Genomic DNA, 15,997 nt, shown 5'->3' on the forward strand with positions numbered 1-15,997 from the left:
TTCTGCCTCAGTGTTCCCAAGCAGGGTGAACTCACTCCATCCCAGCTCCTGTTTGCAGCCCTCAGAGTGCATCATTCTGCTGGTGGAGGTTTGGGACGTGCTGTACATGGTGCTGCTCCTGCATTTCACCAAACCATCTGCAGGTCGTGCTGACCCACATTCACCTCTCCGCTGCTCTGAGTCACCTCTGCCCACCAGCTTCTCTTAAATAGGAAAACAAGATGGAGGGCTTCGCAGTGTTTGCAGATTTCTCTCATCTTGTTTGATTTTCCACCCCACACACTAAAAGCAGAGAGTTTGCTTTCTTTGCACAGAACTCCCCGTCCCTTCTGCACTTTCCGAATCCCCTCATTGAATTATTTACCTGCTGTGGTCAGCCAGGCATTAAATGTGTCAATGTTTGCCCATGCAGGCGCTCTGTCTCTGTGGCTGAGGATCTCATCCGTGCCACTCGCGGCAGCACAGGAAATTGGCTGACACAACTCCGCTTCACCCAGCGCTTTTGTGGTGGTTTCAATTAGAGACACTATTTTTTTCTGCTGAAAAGTCCAGATGGTTCGTCCCCCTGCAGCACGAGCTTGAAAGAGCTTTGTAGGGCTTTAACTCTTTGTTCCCTGCAGCAGAAGGTGCTGCAAGGCACTGTGTGCCCCAGGCTCTGTGCTGAGGTCACCCCCTTGTCCAACAGGCAGGGAAGTTAAAATGGGGTGGGCTGGAATGGAGAATAGAGTTGGAGACTGCAGAGCTCCATCAGAGAGATGACTTTTATCAGTAGCACTGAATGAAGAGTTTCTTTGCACACACTGCTGGATATCACAGACACAGGCATCACTGAGTCCCAGAATCACAGAATCATGGAATCGTGGAATGCTTACGGTAGGAAAAGCCCAAATCCAACCCCAGCCACACACAGAATCACAGAATGGCTGGGTTGGAAGGGACCCCCAGGATCATGAAGCTCCAACCCCCCACCACAGGCAGGGCCACCAACCTCCACATTGATACCAGCCCAGGCTGCCCAGGGCCCCATCCAAGCTGGCCTTGAACACCTCCAGGGATGGACGGGGCATCCACAGCCTCTGGGCAGCTGTTCCAGCACCTCACCACTCTCTATAAACAACATCCCCTGACATCCAACCTCAATCTGCCCTCCTTCAACTCCAAACCATTTCCCTTGTCCTGCTGTTATCCCCTCTTTCAACAAGCTGACCCAGCTCATCCCACCGTGCCCACTGACTCCAAGTGAACTGAGCTGTCCCTGTGGGTGCAAACTTACAGAAACTGAAAAATGTCCGAGCAACAGGAAGACAAACACTAAACAGAGAAATGCGTTTGTACAGCAGAGCCTAGGAGGGGCGGGGGGGGGATAATCACAGCTACTGCACAGTGCTTTCCTGCAGGGCACACAGCACAGGGCTGGAGCCAGCAGGGCTTCTGCAGCTTGGAAATTGCCCAGAAGCCCCGTACTGAAATGCCTGGCATATCTCAAATGGTGGCTGGAGTTCTGTGGTCTGAACTGCCAAGGGAACAAGAGAAGGGGAAGCTGGGATGTGGTGCTGCTCAGGGGTCAGCACCAGGCACAGCAATGAGGTGCTTATCAGAAGAGGGGACCTCCTTTCCCCCTTTGCTGATGATCCCCAGGTGTGAAAAGGTGACATTCACACAACATTGTGCAGATGATTTTCTGTGGCAAAACCTTTCTCCACATCCTGATCCAAGAACTCATATAACTCCGTCTCTAACAGCTGCCCCTCACCCGAGTACTGCCCCCACGCACTGCAAGCCAAGCAGGAGGACCCCAAAGCAGGATGGTTGCCCACTCCTCTGGGGGATCCCACATCAATGCAGCTGCTCTGAGCCCCAGTCCTGCTAAGCTTTCATCCCCAGAGCTGCTTTTGGGCCTCAGCAGATGGACAATGTGGATAAATGGTGCAACACAGCCCAGAGCTGTTGGTTCCAATGTGGTCAGCTGCCCCTCTGGTGGAAGCAGAGATCCTCTGCTGTAAATCCTCCTTGTAAACAACTGTTTACAGGGGGAGGGGGGGGGGGGGCAGTGATAGGACAAGAGGGAATGGTTTTAAACTGAGACAGGGGAGGTTTAGGTTGGATCTTAGGAGGAAGTTTTTCCCCCAGAGGGTGGTGACGCACTGGAACAGGTTGCCCAAGGAGGCTGTGGATGCCCCATCCCTGCAGGCATTCAAGGCCAGGCTGGATGTGGCTCTGGGCAGCCTGGGCTGCTGGTTGGTGACCCTGCACACAGCAGGGGGTTGGGATGGATGAGCACTGTGGGCCTTTGCAACCCAGGCCATTCTATCATTCTATGATCCTCCCAAGGAGGAGAGGACATCCCTTCTGTGCTGCAGCCCCTCCAGCTCAGCACAGCCACTGTGGCCAAAGAAAACATGATCAAACAAACATGATCAAACTGCCTGTGCATATTTGAAGCTTTCTGAAGCAGAGAAGGATGAGGAACATGCACTGCTTTCCTTCCTTCCCCTGTGCAAGGGAACCTCCATGGTCCTGAGCAATCTTCAACCCAGTGCTGCGTTGCAGACACATGAAACCTTGGCAGCAGCACAGTTTGCTCTTGGTTTGAGAGCCATTCCCCAGCTGCACTGTGCCCAGTACTGCAGGGAGCAGCCAGAAACACTGACCTCCCCATCCCCATCCCTGTCCCCATCCCACCCCTCTCCCAGCCCCAGGCTCCTGCCCTGCCCACACTGCAGAGCAGCGCATCCTCACCTCTCAGGTCTGTGACTGGACAGGGCTGGCTCACTGTCAGTCCATCACCCTCCTCTGAAGAGTCTCTCACCAGGAGAGAGGAATAAAGCCAAAAGTGATGCCAATAGGGTGATTTCAGGTAGCCGTGGTGTTCCTTCCCTCCTGGATCTTACTAAGCCCTTTCCTTATTCCTTTGCCTATCTCAAATGAGCATTGTTTTGAACAGCATCTATAGGCTTTTCATGGGAGGACCAAACTTCCACCTCTTCCTCCCCTTCTCACCATCCTTTCTCACAGTGCATCAGATATCAAGCACTGACCTCTGCCCCATGCAGTAAATAGGATTAGGACTGGCTTAGGCTCAAGCCATAAACATTTCCAGCAAACAGACTGATATTGTGCCAAGTGGCAGCTGCATTCCCCCTCATATGTGGTTCTGGGAAAGTTTCTTTTTTCAAATGGGAAGACAGATGGACACCTCACATCCTTTCCTATATATATATACATGTTCTGTGCTTCTGGGAAAAAGATTTAAGCAGGAAACCAGAAAGCCCAGCTCTGTGAGAATGCACTACGCAAAGACTGCAGCTGGCAGCCCCATGTGCATGAGTGACTCAAGTCACAAATCAGAGGGAAATACAAGATTCTGACCATATCTGGCATGAGACAAATCATTCTGACACTGTATTATATATATATACTTAGATTACTTAGATTTACTTAGATTTACTTAGTTACTTACATTCTGGTGAATTAGATTCTGAAACACTCAGCATTGAGTGTTCTATACTGGAAGACTGAGTCTGGTTCCTCATTCAGTTGTGCTGGGTAACCCTGAGCTGTCATTTCCATCTCCAGGACATCTCCAGAACAAACCCCTTCCATGTGCCAATGTATGCTGCCATGCATGCCCATGGCCATGAAGGAACCTCCCCCTTCATGCCAGAAGTGGGTCATCGTTTCAGTGCACACAGGGTGAGCAAGGAGGAGAAATGTTCTCCTTGGCCATTCCCAGGGATGATGCTGAAGTTTGCAGACCAGATCAGTGCAGTGTTTGCATCCTCCCAGCACAGGAGGCTGGAAGCTGCCTGGAATGTAGGGTAAATGATGTCAGAATCCCAAGGGAAAACAACTAGAGGTGTCAGGGTGCATGAAATGAGAGGATGTGCATGAAGCTTGGGCTATAAGGAAAGCAGAGAAGAGAAACCGCATTGTTCCTTCAGATTGGATTAGCCCAAAGAGATTCCAGCTTATGCCTTTTAGACTCCAGTTTATGCCTTTTCCAGACACCTGAGCAAAAACAGGTCTGGCAGGACCATGGGGGAATATTTCTTCTGTGCCTTTTCCCCAAAACAGTCTCAGCTGAAACCATTACTGAGAAATACTCACCACCTGTGGTGGTGACTCCATGTCCGTGCACTGTTACCCCTGTTCCTACACCCACCCCTTGTCTAACCTTGGCTTGCCTTCCCAAGGCTGTGTCCCAGCCCCACAGGTGGTTATCCCCATCTCCTTGCAGTGTCTTTCTGCACTGCTGCAGGACACTCTCTGTCCTCTCCCTGCTGCCACTGCAGCATCTCAGCTGCTCCCAACCCACCGCACAATGTCTGACTTTTGTGCTCCTCGTGGCCACCTGACATTCCTCTTCCACTTTCTGATGTGAAGATGTTCCCTGGGTGAGGCTGGTTGGCACTGACAACCATAAGAACCACTCTCCTAGATGGAAGTAAAGGTCTCTGCAGCCTGCTGTCTTGTACTGAAGAATGGCCATTAATGGCCTTCAGGAAGGTTATTTACAGGTGGTCCTTCCCACTATGTGTATCCCTGTGGCCAATAATGAACACAGAGGTTTCCTAAACAGGAAGCCACACCTTGGCCATTGTGTTCAGTAGAAACCAATAGAAACCATGCATTAATTTCCTAACATGTACCACATCTACATTACAGCTAAATGTACTTCCATCTCCCACTGCATCATTATAGAGTAGAAACATTCTGTATTTATCTTTTCTTCCCTTTTCATTCTCTTATGGACCTTTTCATCATTGAATCATAGAACCATAGAGTCATAGAATAGTTGGAAGGGACCTCCAGGATCATGGAGCTCCAAACCTCCACCGCAGGCAGGGCCACCAACCTCCACACTGAAGGACCCAGGGCCCCATCCAAGCTGGCCTTGAACACTTCCAGGGATGGACGGGGCATCCACAGCCTCTCTGGGCAGCTGTTCCAGCACCTCACCACTCTCAGAGTATTGTGTATATATATATATATATATATATATCCTGTATTGCTTTGTCGTCACTTATTAGGGCTGAAGAGCCATTGTGTAATAATCCCACTTCTTTGGGATCTATTCCATGCTCCCAACCCACTGCCATGCAGCTGTGGGGCAGCCCAGGGGGGAGGACTATTAGATTAGCTCTGACAAGCCTCGGTCTGGCAGGCACAGAAATAGGGGTTAAGAGTGATTTCCACCTTACAGCTGAGGTGATAAAGATAAATTTATTACCACGAGACGTTTAGATATAACAGGCTGCTGGGACATCAGAGGGGATATCTGCTAATCTGTCTGTGTTTAGCTTTGTAATATTGAGTTTGCTTTTATTGTGCAACGCATTATGATTTTAATTAAACATTTCATGTCTCGCTGGTTATGGAAGGAGGACAGCCAGCACCATTTCACCTCTGTTATTCCCCTGGAGAGATGCTGCAAGCACGCTTCTTGCAAAATTTATTATTATTTGCATTACAGATCCATTCTCACAATAAAAATGGTGAGTATTGCCAGTGTGCAGCAACATTGCCAGGCATCAATCACAGGGAGCTATAAACACGTCGCCCAACAGACCATCAGGAAAAAAAAACCACACCCGTGCCTGCTGGGAGAGCATCATAAATGGGAAAGATCATTTACTTCACACAGTATTTTCACTCGTCAGCCTCGCGCTGTTTACGCACGGGGAGCTGGGCTCCAGCAGCTCCGATTGATTGGCTGCAAGGCCAGGACAGGCCAGTCCTCAGGGCGCCTTATAAACCCTGCCCTCCCCACGCTGAGACCTGGGCTGTTCCCCTCCGCATCCAGGCTCATAAGGAACCCAGGCTCATAAGGAGCCCAGGCTCATAAGGAACCCAGGCTCATAAGGAGCCCAGGCCAGCACTGCAGCTCCTGGTGAGTACCCAAGCAATGAGTAACCTCTCCACCAGGCACACATTGTGCTCCTGCTCATCCCAGCGATGCATTTTGGGGTGGATGGGGTTGCACTTCCCAGTGCTGCTGGGGATGTGAGGGTTGCTCAGGGCTGGGAGCACTGGGTGGGATGGGTGGGTGTGGGGCCAACAGTGCTGCGGTGCTGCTGTGCTGTGGGCTTTGTGCATGAGCCGGGCTGTGCTCCCACTGTCTGTGGCCTGGCTTGGGTGGTGGAAATGGCACATTCCTGTTCTTGCCTTGAAAGCCAGCAGGACTTGGGCTTTATGGGTGCTGTGTCCCCTTAGTTAATCTGCACCACTCCACAGAGGGGCTGAGCCTCCACCTGGATGCTTAAGTTGGATGCAGTTGTGGAAATAACAAAGTCTCCTCTTGGGGAAAAATAAACCCACAGATGTGTTGATCTCACCCTTCCCCAGCCCCTGCACTTGCCTATATTGAGGTGCCCCTAAAGCACCAGCACTCTGCTGAAGCTACTGGCAAAAACTGAGGTCAGAGACAGGCAGTGGGGTGACCTGTGAGGGATGCACAGCCGGTGTGTGCCCTCCATGAGGCATTTCCATGCCCACCAGCCCCTACCCTGCACCCCAGGGCGCTGAGCAGGAGCACAGCCCTCTATTGCAGCACCACGTCCTTATGGGCTGCCCAGGAGCTCTGCTCGGGTGCTGCCATTACTCTTTCAATTCATGCCCTGTAAGTGGGTGTTGATTTCCTCATCAGGGCTCAGCTACAGTGTGAGGTGTAAGTGCTGTCCCTACATTGTCAGCTGGGACCTGGATGTATACCTCTGTGTTATGTAGCATATATACAAGTATACGTAAGTATAATAATTTAAGTATTATATATGAATGCACAAAAACAGAGATGTGTGCTTATGTATTTGATATACTCTAGGCATTTTGTACATTTCTATATACGTATTTATGTTGCTTTTGTACACACACATACACACATAAAACATGGAGGGAAAAAATGTCCTGGAAGAAGATCCCTCTCCATAACCCATAGGAGCACACCATAAATCAGAACAGCTCAGCAGAGCCAGGAAAGCCCATTTCTTTGTGCAGCATGGCAGGAGTTTCCAGTGTCTGACAAAGCCAGTTTTGTACAAAGGCTTTTATGAAGAAGGAGAATCCGTGACAAACCACAGTTTGCTCACGCCCTGTCCTTTCCCAGGGGATGCTAACAGCCTTTTGTTTTATCCACCTCCATATTTCTGGAGAACAGTTGAACCCCGATATCTCTGAGTCCTGGACATCTGCCAGAGGCTGCTGGAAGGGATACAGGCAGTCAGGCACCAACGCCTGCACACAGTTGCTTCTTACCCTCATTCTCCAGGTGAGTCTGGATGACAGCAGATTAATTCTCACGTATCAAATGCTGTGGCATCAGCAGAAAGGGACGGCTCTCACCTTAGGGAGCACCAGGCTGCCAGCTGGGACCCGAGGTCCCTCCACACCTCTTCCTTTCCCAACATCAGCCACTATCCATGCCACAGGGAAAGCACCAGCTGCCCTTTGCTGGATGTGATCAAAGCTGCCCCTTACACTGCCAGGGTCCTCCTGAATCACAGAGTGGTGTAGGTTGGAAGAGGCTTTAAGACAAATCTCTCTCCATCCCCCCTGCTGTGTGTGGCTCTGCCTTCTTCCTCCCCTTGGCAGCTGAACACGGGGCTGCCTGCTGGCAAAGGCAAGTCATGGAAAATGACGTTGGGCTCCAACGTCGAAAGGAAATGACCCTGGGGCTCTTCCTCACTTGCCGTTGGTTACATGTCACCTTGGCCCTGGAGCCTGGAGATGTTTATCCTCACTGAGCTTTGGGTTTCATTGCCACAGTTGCAAGCAAGCTGAAAGTTTAATGGAGCTAAATCATATTAGGAACATTAATAGATACATCATGGAGGATGTGTGTGTTTATTCAAAAATGAACTGTGTTGCAGGAAAACCTCTTGCTCATAATTCAGGTACTTTTTGACCTGCTTGCTTTGCATCCTACAGAAAGTATATCAAGACTGTAGCCACAAATACTTATTGTCATGAATTAGCTCTTGTTTTCCCCCTCCACTATTTTTCCTCATCCACACCAAGACCCTGCCAGTCACATAAGGCACAGAGAAAGCTCAGAGCAGGAGCAGGTCCAAGGCTGGGGAAGGGCTTGGGGAATACGGCCTATGAGGAGAGACTGAAAGAACTGGGGCTGCTTAGTCTGGAGGAGGCTGAGGGGAGACCTGATTGCTCTCTTCCAATACCTGAAAGGTGACTGCAGCAGAGTGGGGCTGGTTTCTTCTCACTGCTGACAGGGTAAGGGGAAATGGTCTCAAGTTGCACCAGGGGAGGTTTAGGCTGGATATCAAGAGAAACTTCTTTACAGAAAGGGTTGTTAAGCAGTGGGATGGGCTGCCTAGGGGTGTGGTTGAGTCACCATCCCTGGACGTGCTTAAAAACCATTTGGGCCATGATTTAGCAGAGGGCTGTTAGTTAGGGTAGGACGGTTGGGTTGCTGTTGGACTTGATGATCTTGAAAGTCTTTTCCAATCTGAGCAATTGTGTGGTTCTGTGATTCTGTCATTCAGGAGCACCGTTATCCTCTCCAGCATCTTTGGGTGCATTGTCTCTCGTGCAGTATAGATAGTGCTGAGTCCAACTCCATTGCTAAAGCAGTTCCATACAAAACGTCCCACAGGTGTGCATCCAGATAGGTCTGGAATATCTCCATAGAAGAGATTCTACCACTCTCTTGGCAACCTGTGCCAGTGCTCCGTTACCTTTACTGTGAAGTTCTTCCAGATGTTAGTACAGAACTTCCTATGTCCCAGTTTTAGGCCATCACTCCTTTCCTATTGCTACACATCACCAAGAAGCCTGGCCTCATCCATTTGCCTCCCACCTCCCTACAGATATTTATAAGCACTGACCAGATCCCCTCTCAGTTTTTTCTCCAGGCTGAACAGACCCAGGTCTCTCAGCCTTTCCTCCTATGGGAGATGTTCCAAGCCCTGTATCATCTTCGTGCATTTGCTCAAAAGAGCAGCTCAGCCTGTGGAATTTGTGGACAAAAAAAAGGTAGTTTCACTCACCAGGAATGCTGCAACTTTAATATTCAGTAAAAATGTCCTTTTTTTTTTTTTTTTATTTTTAAGAAAAAAAAAGTGAAGTTTTAATTTTTATTTTAATTTTTTTAATGTTATTGTTTAATGGTCAGCTGAGAGTGTAGTTATGTGCAACACTAAGGTAAACAGAGCAGTGTCCTAAGTGATGCAGAGGCCTCCGAGTAGTGGGGAGGTGGAATAATGTGGGGCTCGTCATTACCCAGTTCTCTATGCAGTGGAGAGTCCAACTATGCGGAGTTTCTGTTGTTGATTTGTTTTAGGTAGAGGTCATGTGAGATCTGAGCTGGAATGGAGCATGACTCACATACCACGTGGGAATTCAATGGCTCCTTCTATCAGCCTTCAGCTTTCCTCATGATGGGCATCCCAGGCCTGGAAACCTTTCATCACTGGATCTCCATCCCTTTTTGTGTACTCTACCTTATTGCTCTCTTGGGAAACTGCATGATCCTATTCATCATAAAGAAGACCCAAAGTCTTCACGAACCTATGTACTACTTTCTCTCCATGCTAGCAGTCACTGACCTGGGCCTGGTTTTATGTACACTGCCTACTACACTGGGCATTTTTTGGTTTAATATCCGAAGGATTGGTTTTGATGCTTGTCTCACTCAGATGTATTTCATCCACATACTGTCCTTCATTGAATCCTCTGTGCTCCTGGCAATGGCATTTGATCGCTTCATTGCCATCTCCCATCCACTGAGATATCCATCCATACTGACCAAGACGACTGTCACAAAGATAGGTCTGACAATCATACTGAGAGCTATGGTCTCTCTTCTTCCAATACCCTTCTTGCTCAAGAGGTTAACCTACTGTGGGAAGACTGAGCTTTCTCATTCTTTTTGCTTCCATCCTGATATCATGAACCTTGCATGTGCAGATATAAAAGTCAATGTCTTCTATGGTATGATTGCTTTGTTTTCAACAGTAGGGATGGACTTTATCTGCATTGTGCTGTCCTACGTCCTGATCATTAAAACTGTTATCAGCCTTGCAACTAAAGAGGAGTGTCTCAAGGCTTTGAATACATGCGTCTCCCATATCTGTGCTGTCCTAATATTCTTCATCCCAATGATTGGACTGTCCATGATTCATCGTTTTGGAAAGAGCTTTCCTCCTCTGGTTAACACTTTGGTGGCCTACACTTACCTTATAATCCCCCCTGCTCTCAACCCCATTATCTACAGCATAAAATCCAGCCACATCCGCGAGGCTTTGATCAGGGCACTGAGGAGGAAGTGTGAATCTGAGTGGTAGGATCTTCCACCAGCTCTGCCAGAAAATGCTGGTGGACTTTTTCCTTGGTCAGAACTGGTGGACTGGTTTCTTAGTGCTGCACCTGTGGGTGTCACTGCCAGGCAAAGGAACTGCACATCTGTTCAGACATTATCCCTCAACCCAGAGCTGTGATCTTTCATGTTTCATACTAGCATGATGCTTGGCCCTTTCCAACAGCCTGCACACCCCAGGCGTGGAAGCTGCACTTGTGGGGGAGCAATTACAGGAAAATGAGCTTCTCCTTTTGAGTTACACAATGGAGTGGAGCAAGGAACCTATGGAATATATTTTATGGCATCCAGCAGCAAGATAATATGTAGGCTTCACCTAGGCTCCCACACTGCATGTTGCCACATAAGTAATCAGGACCACAAGCTCTGCAGGACAGGACAGAGGCCAAAAGAGTCTGATTTCACTTTCCATATCAGAGTGAGTAATTTTGTTCAACTGGAAACATCCCATAAGATGGAGATCATTTCCAGAGGTTGAGCACAGTGTTGTTGTTTGGGAGATCACATCATTTCAAGTGAACCTACAACACTCGGTTTGCCTAACAAATGGCTCAGCCTTAACCTTCACAGAATCACAGAATTATCAAGGTTGCAAAAGACCTAGAAGATCATCTAGTCCAACCATAAATCATCTAGTCCAACCATAGATCTAGTCCAACCATAATACATAATTCATCTGTATTTCTAAACTGCCATAGACATTTACAGTGCTGCTTCTGTGCCTCCTCTTGCTTTCATTGAGCCTTACTATCCTACCAAGTCTAATGTTTGAGCTATTGTTTTTTTGCATTGAATGTAAAGTGTGCCTACCATATATTCTAATAAAATACACATATCATTGAAAAGGAAAAAAAAAGAAAAAAAAAAAGACAAAGCCTCTTTTTTTTCTGCTTATCTAATGTAGATATAATAGGTTGGAGTTGTTTAAAGTCTTCAGGATTGGCTGTACGTGGGTACAGCACTGTATGAGTTTAGGTGTGCGTCAGGATGGTGCTGGGGGGTCGGGTGTGGATATCTCTCTTACTGAAGAGAGCTTAAAAACTAAATCAGGAGTGGTTAATCTTCCTTACATTACAGACCATGTACTGTAGTACATCCTTCCAGCTAGGATCCACCAGGCACCAGAAGCCCCCCTCAGAGGGATGGGAAATGGAGATCTCCAGGGTCAGGTCACATACTGAGGTGTCAGTGTCTCCAAGCATCTTCTTGTTCTTCACCAAGATGGATCTCAGCCAGGCAAGCAGAAGGGTTTCACCACCCTCTTGGCTTGCTTCATCCCACAGAAAGAGTGAAACTGCCCCAAGTGTTTCATACCTCCTGTGTGTTGTATTTTATTGGTTTTAAGCCACATTTGGGGCAGACTGGGCCTTCATGCAAAGAAGGAATGGTTACCATTTACCTCGTGAGGGTGAAGTAGCAGAGTATTGGGGCAGCATTGCATATCAGAACTGGGCTGTTGCTAAGCTTCAGACTAACCCAGTATTGGTGTCTTTTTCTTTTTTGGTGTATTTGCATCTGCACTTCTAATAAGGACAGAGAAGAATAATGAGAATACTTTTCCATAAGAAAACAGAAAGGGAGAAGGGAAGATTCCCAAGGGGAGGACTCTCCAGGCGCTCTTTGCATTGTGCTGTGCTAGTTGTTTTGCTGACTGTCCCTGTGGGCCCTCACAGAGGGTGAAATACTGTTCAGCAGAACATCACAAGAGCTTCTGTCCAACCAGTAGGCACAGCAGCTCCTGCTCACACTGAGTAGCACTTGGTGGGAGCTCTTTGCTCAGAATGCCTATGGTCCAGCCTGGTGCTGGTAGCCAGCTGCTATCAGAGGAGTAGGAGAACAAGTAAATCTTTTGGCATGGAAGTCTTAAAAAAAGAGCTTTGTTTGGAGATGCTCAGAGTGCAGGATCCTCAAACAGCACAGTTCCTTGACTGAAAACTTGCAGGCTGTTCTCAGAAGCAACAGAAGCCAGAGGTGCCTTTGCTCCAGCAAGGGCACATGCATTTGGATGGTGGTGGTGAGACAGAGGAAATGCACAGGGTATGTATTAGTGCAGCTGGAAAGCATGCTGCAGTGAGGATGCAGTGCGTTTGATGTACCTCCATCACCCAGTTCAGCAGAGCTTCATTTGCCTCCACGTTTCCTTCCCAAATGGAGTATCTGGAGGGCACCAGGCAGCCATTCAGGATCTGAGAAGCTGTATAAGGTACTGTCCATTAGGAACACACAGTCACAGATCGTAGTGTCTGCTTCTGGGAATGGGAAAGTTAATTGTGGTTTGACATCTGTGCGAGTGAAAAAAAGGCAAGCCATTTAAACCGGCTAATTTCTATTCTGTGATGCTCTGAGCTCTGCACTTTGTACCACAGGATCACATACAGTACTTACCGATGGATTTATTTCCTATGAATCAAGAGAGCAGCATGAGACACATCACAGGCATGGCTTAGCGAGGAAAGGAGAGGAGATGGAGGAGGAACAGGAGAACAGGATGGAAAGGGAGAAGGAGTGGAAAGGGAGGGGGGAACATACAGTCAGTGTGGATTTCCAGAAATTAAAGGGGAAAAAAAAATTTAGATGAAAAATTCTGATCAGTTCCAGTCACAGGAAAAGACAGCAGTGAGCACTATGAAATTATCAGCCATTCCTCAGAAGTTCCCGGGTTTTGAAATCTGCACATCCAGACTTCAAAACCCTTGGGAGACACTGAACAGCTCCAGGAAATGGAACACATTCCCTTCTCACAGCCACAGGGGACGGGAGAAGCAGAGAGCACTGCTCAGTGGTGACGACTATTCCACCACCCGCTTTATCCTGGGAAGTTCACTCCATGGGACAAACCTGGTCAATCTTTATGAGTATTTTCTGAGATCACACACTGGTTGCTGTTAGTGGTCCTCTGGCTGGGATGGCTTCACTGTCTGCATGTGCTCACCTCTTGCCAAATGCAGCCACTGGGGCTTGCTGCTGCAAGGATCAGCCAGGAAAAGCAAATCTGCACTCCCTGGTCTTTTATAAAATGTATGGACCCAGTTCTCTGCTCTGCATAAAGCAAGCTCCTTCTATGGACAGCGTTCATCACACTAGCAGTCCAAAGTCTTTAGTCACTTCTGAAAACGTTGGTGCATTCCTCAGCACTGAATGACTGAAAACCAACTGAAGTGTCCAGGGAACATTGGCTTATTGTGTCTCTCCCAGTTGCATTCTCTCAAAAGAAATGAATAGGATGGCAGATTTTTAGCAGTGAGGACCATACTGCCCTTGCACTTCAGTGGGCTGCAGGTAAGTTGACTCAGACACTGGCTGGCAGTTACAGAAGCATTTTGTGCGTTCCACTTGCATTTTTGTGTAAGCGGTTTTCTGCAAACATCCTTGATAGAATAGCTTTCAAACAACTTGATACCAACAGTCTGCCTACCGTGTTTGTAAACTGTCTATAAAAAGCTAGCATATGAGTTTTATTTGTCGTATTGTCAGGATGGAATAACCTCCCATCAGGGAAATAAGCTATGGTTGCTATTTTAGGACGAGTGCTTCACCACAGATGTGCAATAAAAGCAGTTATATTTTTACGACCAAATGCTACTTTTAGAATAATTTGGACTAATAACCTGCAGTACAAACGTGCACCATCCCTGTTTTACATGGGTGGGGTGTGGAATTTGTTGTCAGAAAGCTCAGCAATGCTGCGAACAGCCTTGCTATGGGAGTCAGGAAGGGTCTGCATCTCTGTTCAAGCCCTTCCAGACTGCCCCAGACAGCTGGAGATGTACAGCTCTGTGGTGGTGACCCTGTTGTTGTTTCAGCAATTGGTGCTTCATCCCAACACCTTAAATCCCAGTATTTTTAAAAATCTGATCCATGTGAACAGAAGGGCAGCTTAAAGCATATGTTTCTGACAGGGCAGTATAGTATCTATGGGAAAAGCTCAAGCAGAATGGGTTGTGCAGGAGCAATAAAAATCTGTTTTCTTTATTTGAATTTGCCCTTGCAGTGGAGGACGTGCCACGGCATAGCATGACCACTCTTCACGCTGCATGCCATGCCCTTCCCCAACAGCTCTGACCTCAGCCCGTCCTTCATCTTGGCCAGTATCCCAGGGCTGGAGGCTGCCCATTTCTGGATGGCGATCCCTTTGTGCTCCATGTACATCATGGCTGTAGCAGGCAACTGCGCGGTGCTGTTCATCGTCAAGACGGAGCCCAGCCTGCACGTTCCCATGTATTTCTTCCTCTGCATGCTGGCTGCCATCGACCTGGCCTTGTCCACCTCCACAGTGCCACGTGTCCTCTCCTTCTACTGGTTCAACACCAGGGAGATCAGCTTCAGCGCCTGCCTTGTCCAGATGTTCTTTATACACACACTCTCAGCCATCGAGTCCACCATCCTCCTGGCCATGGCTGTGGACCGCTATGTGGCCATCTGCCACCCACTGAGACATGCTGCCATCCTCACCAATACCACAACAGCAAAAATAGGGCTGGCAGCCATGGTCAGGGGAGTTCTCTTCTTCCTGCCCTTGCCTTTGCTCCTCCTGCCCCTTCCTTTCTGCAGCTCACGGGTGCTGTCACACTCCTTCTGCCTGCACCAGGATGTGATGAACCTGGCCTGCGCCAACACCACCCCTAGTGTGGTGTATGGCCTCACCGCCATCCTGCTGGTCATGGGGCTGGACGCCCTCCTCATCTGCATCTCCTACCTCCTGATCCTCAAGTCTGTCTTGCGGCTGGCATCATGGAAGGAGAGGCTCAAGGTGTTCAGCACATGCATTGCCCACATCTGTGTGGTCTTGGCCTTCTATGTGCCACTGATCGGGCTGTCCGTGGTGCACCGCTTTGGGAAGGACCTGGCCCCACTGGTCCATATCATCATGGGGAATATCTACATCCTTGTGCCAGCTGTGCTCAATCCCATCATCTATGGGGTGAGGACTAAACAGATACAGAGGAGGATCCTGAATTTCATTCACATACACAACAACAGAACTGCCCAGTGACTTTGTTTGGATGTTGTGTCCTGTTTCCTCTTAATGTCTCTACTTGTTTTACACTCAGAGTGCTTGGAGCTGGGGCTGTCCTCTGTGCAGCACTTAGCACACGATAAGAAACTCTAAGGTGCTATCACAGGGTAAAAAGGAAATGTAAACTGTAATGTAAGCTGTAAACTCCTTTCAAGAGTGCTTATTCCACCAGACTTGGAGTGAATCTACTATGATGATACAAGTCCAACCCTGATTCAGCAGATATGGGAAGGAAAAATGTCTTGGCAAACTAACAACGTCTTGACGCTGCACGTCTTCGTTCCCATCTCCTCTCTAGCATTTGCACAACTGAGTGAATGCCACAGTGGTTTCTGAATTATTTAGATAATTTGTGGTTTGTGTCTGTGATGTGCCCACTGTCAAGAAACATTTTAGCAAAGTTTTTGGCTAAAATTTATTTCTCAGTAAAATAATTACAGGTGACAGTAAAGGTGCAGAAATGCACTTTAAAAGTGTCCCACCTCTGTAGTCTTGTTCTGATCTATTGGGTGTCCAGTTAACACAACTCCAACCCTTCACAGCTCATGGCTGTGAAAATAATTTTCATTAATAATTATATTCTAGAAAAGTGGTCTCTCAATAGAAAAATTATGAAGTTGTAAATGTGGGGGATATTCCCCAGATGAAGG

The 15,997-nt window shown here is 48.1% G+C and overlaps 2 protein-coding genes across 2 annotated transcripts; both read left to right on the forward strand.

The window, feature by feature from the left end:
* The first annotated feature begins 5,865 nt into the window (after window positions 1–5,865).
* LOC107308605 (olfactory receptor 51E2-like) lies at window positions 5,866–15,740 on the forward strand. Its single transcript, XM_015852608.3, has 3 exons — window positions 5,866–5,890; window positions 7,154–7,264; window positions 14,322–15,740. The coding sequence occupies exon 3, from the start codon at window positions 14,370–14,372 to the stop codon at window positions 15,321–15,323; it is 954 nt and encodes a 317-aa protein (XP_015708094.1). The 5' UTR covers window positions 5,866–5,890; window positions 7,154–7,264; window positions 14,322–14,369; the 3' UTR covers window positions 15,324–15,740.
* On the forward strand, window positions 7,154–11,198 carry LOC107308603 (olfactory receptor 51G2-like). Its single transcript, XM_015852607.3, has 2 exons — window positions 7,154–7,264; window positions 9,296–11,198. Exon 2 carries the CDS (start codon window positions 9,324–9,326, stop codon window positions 10,296–10,298), a length of 975 nt encoding a protein of 324 aa, XP_015708093.1. The 5' UTR covers window positions 7,154–7,264; window positions 9,296–9,323; the 3' UTR covers window positions 10,299–11,198.
* Window positions 15,741–15,997: the final 257 nt, after the last annotated feature.

The sequence above is a fragment of the Coturnix japonica genome, chromosome 1 (genome assembly GCF_054131305.1).
Source record: "Coturnix japonica strain WE chromosome 1, WE-NBRP24, whole genome shotgun sequence".
Taxonomy (NCBI): Eukaryota; Metazoa; Chordata; class Aves; order Galliformes; family Phasianidae; genus Coturnix; species Coturnix japonica.

Excerpts from the sequence above, each read along its gene's own strand:
- LOC107308603 (XM_015852607.3), top strand. The coding sequence starts at position 9,324 with ATGGAGCATGACTCACATACCACGTGGGAATTCAATGGCTCCTTCTAT.
- LOC107308605 (XM_015852608.3), top strand. The coding sequence starts at position 14,370 with ATGCCCTTCCCCAACAGCTCTGACCTCAGCCCGTCCTTCATCTTGGCC.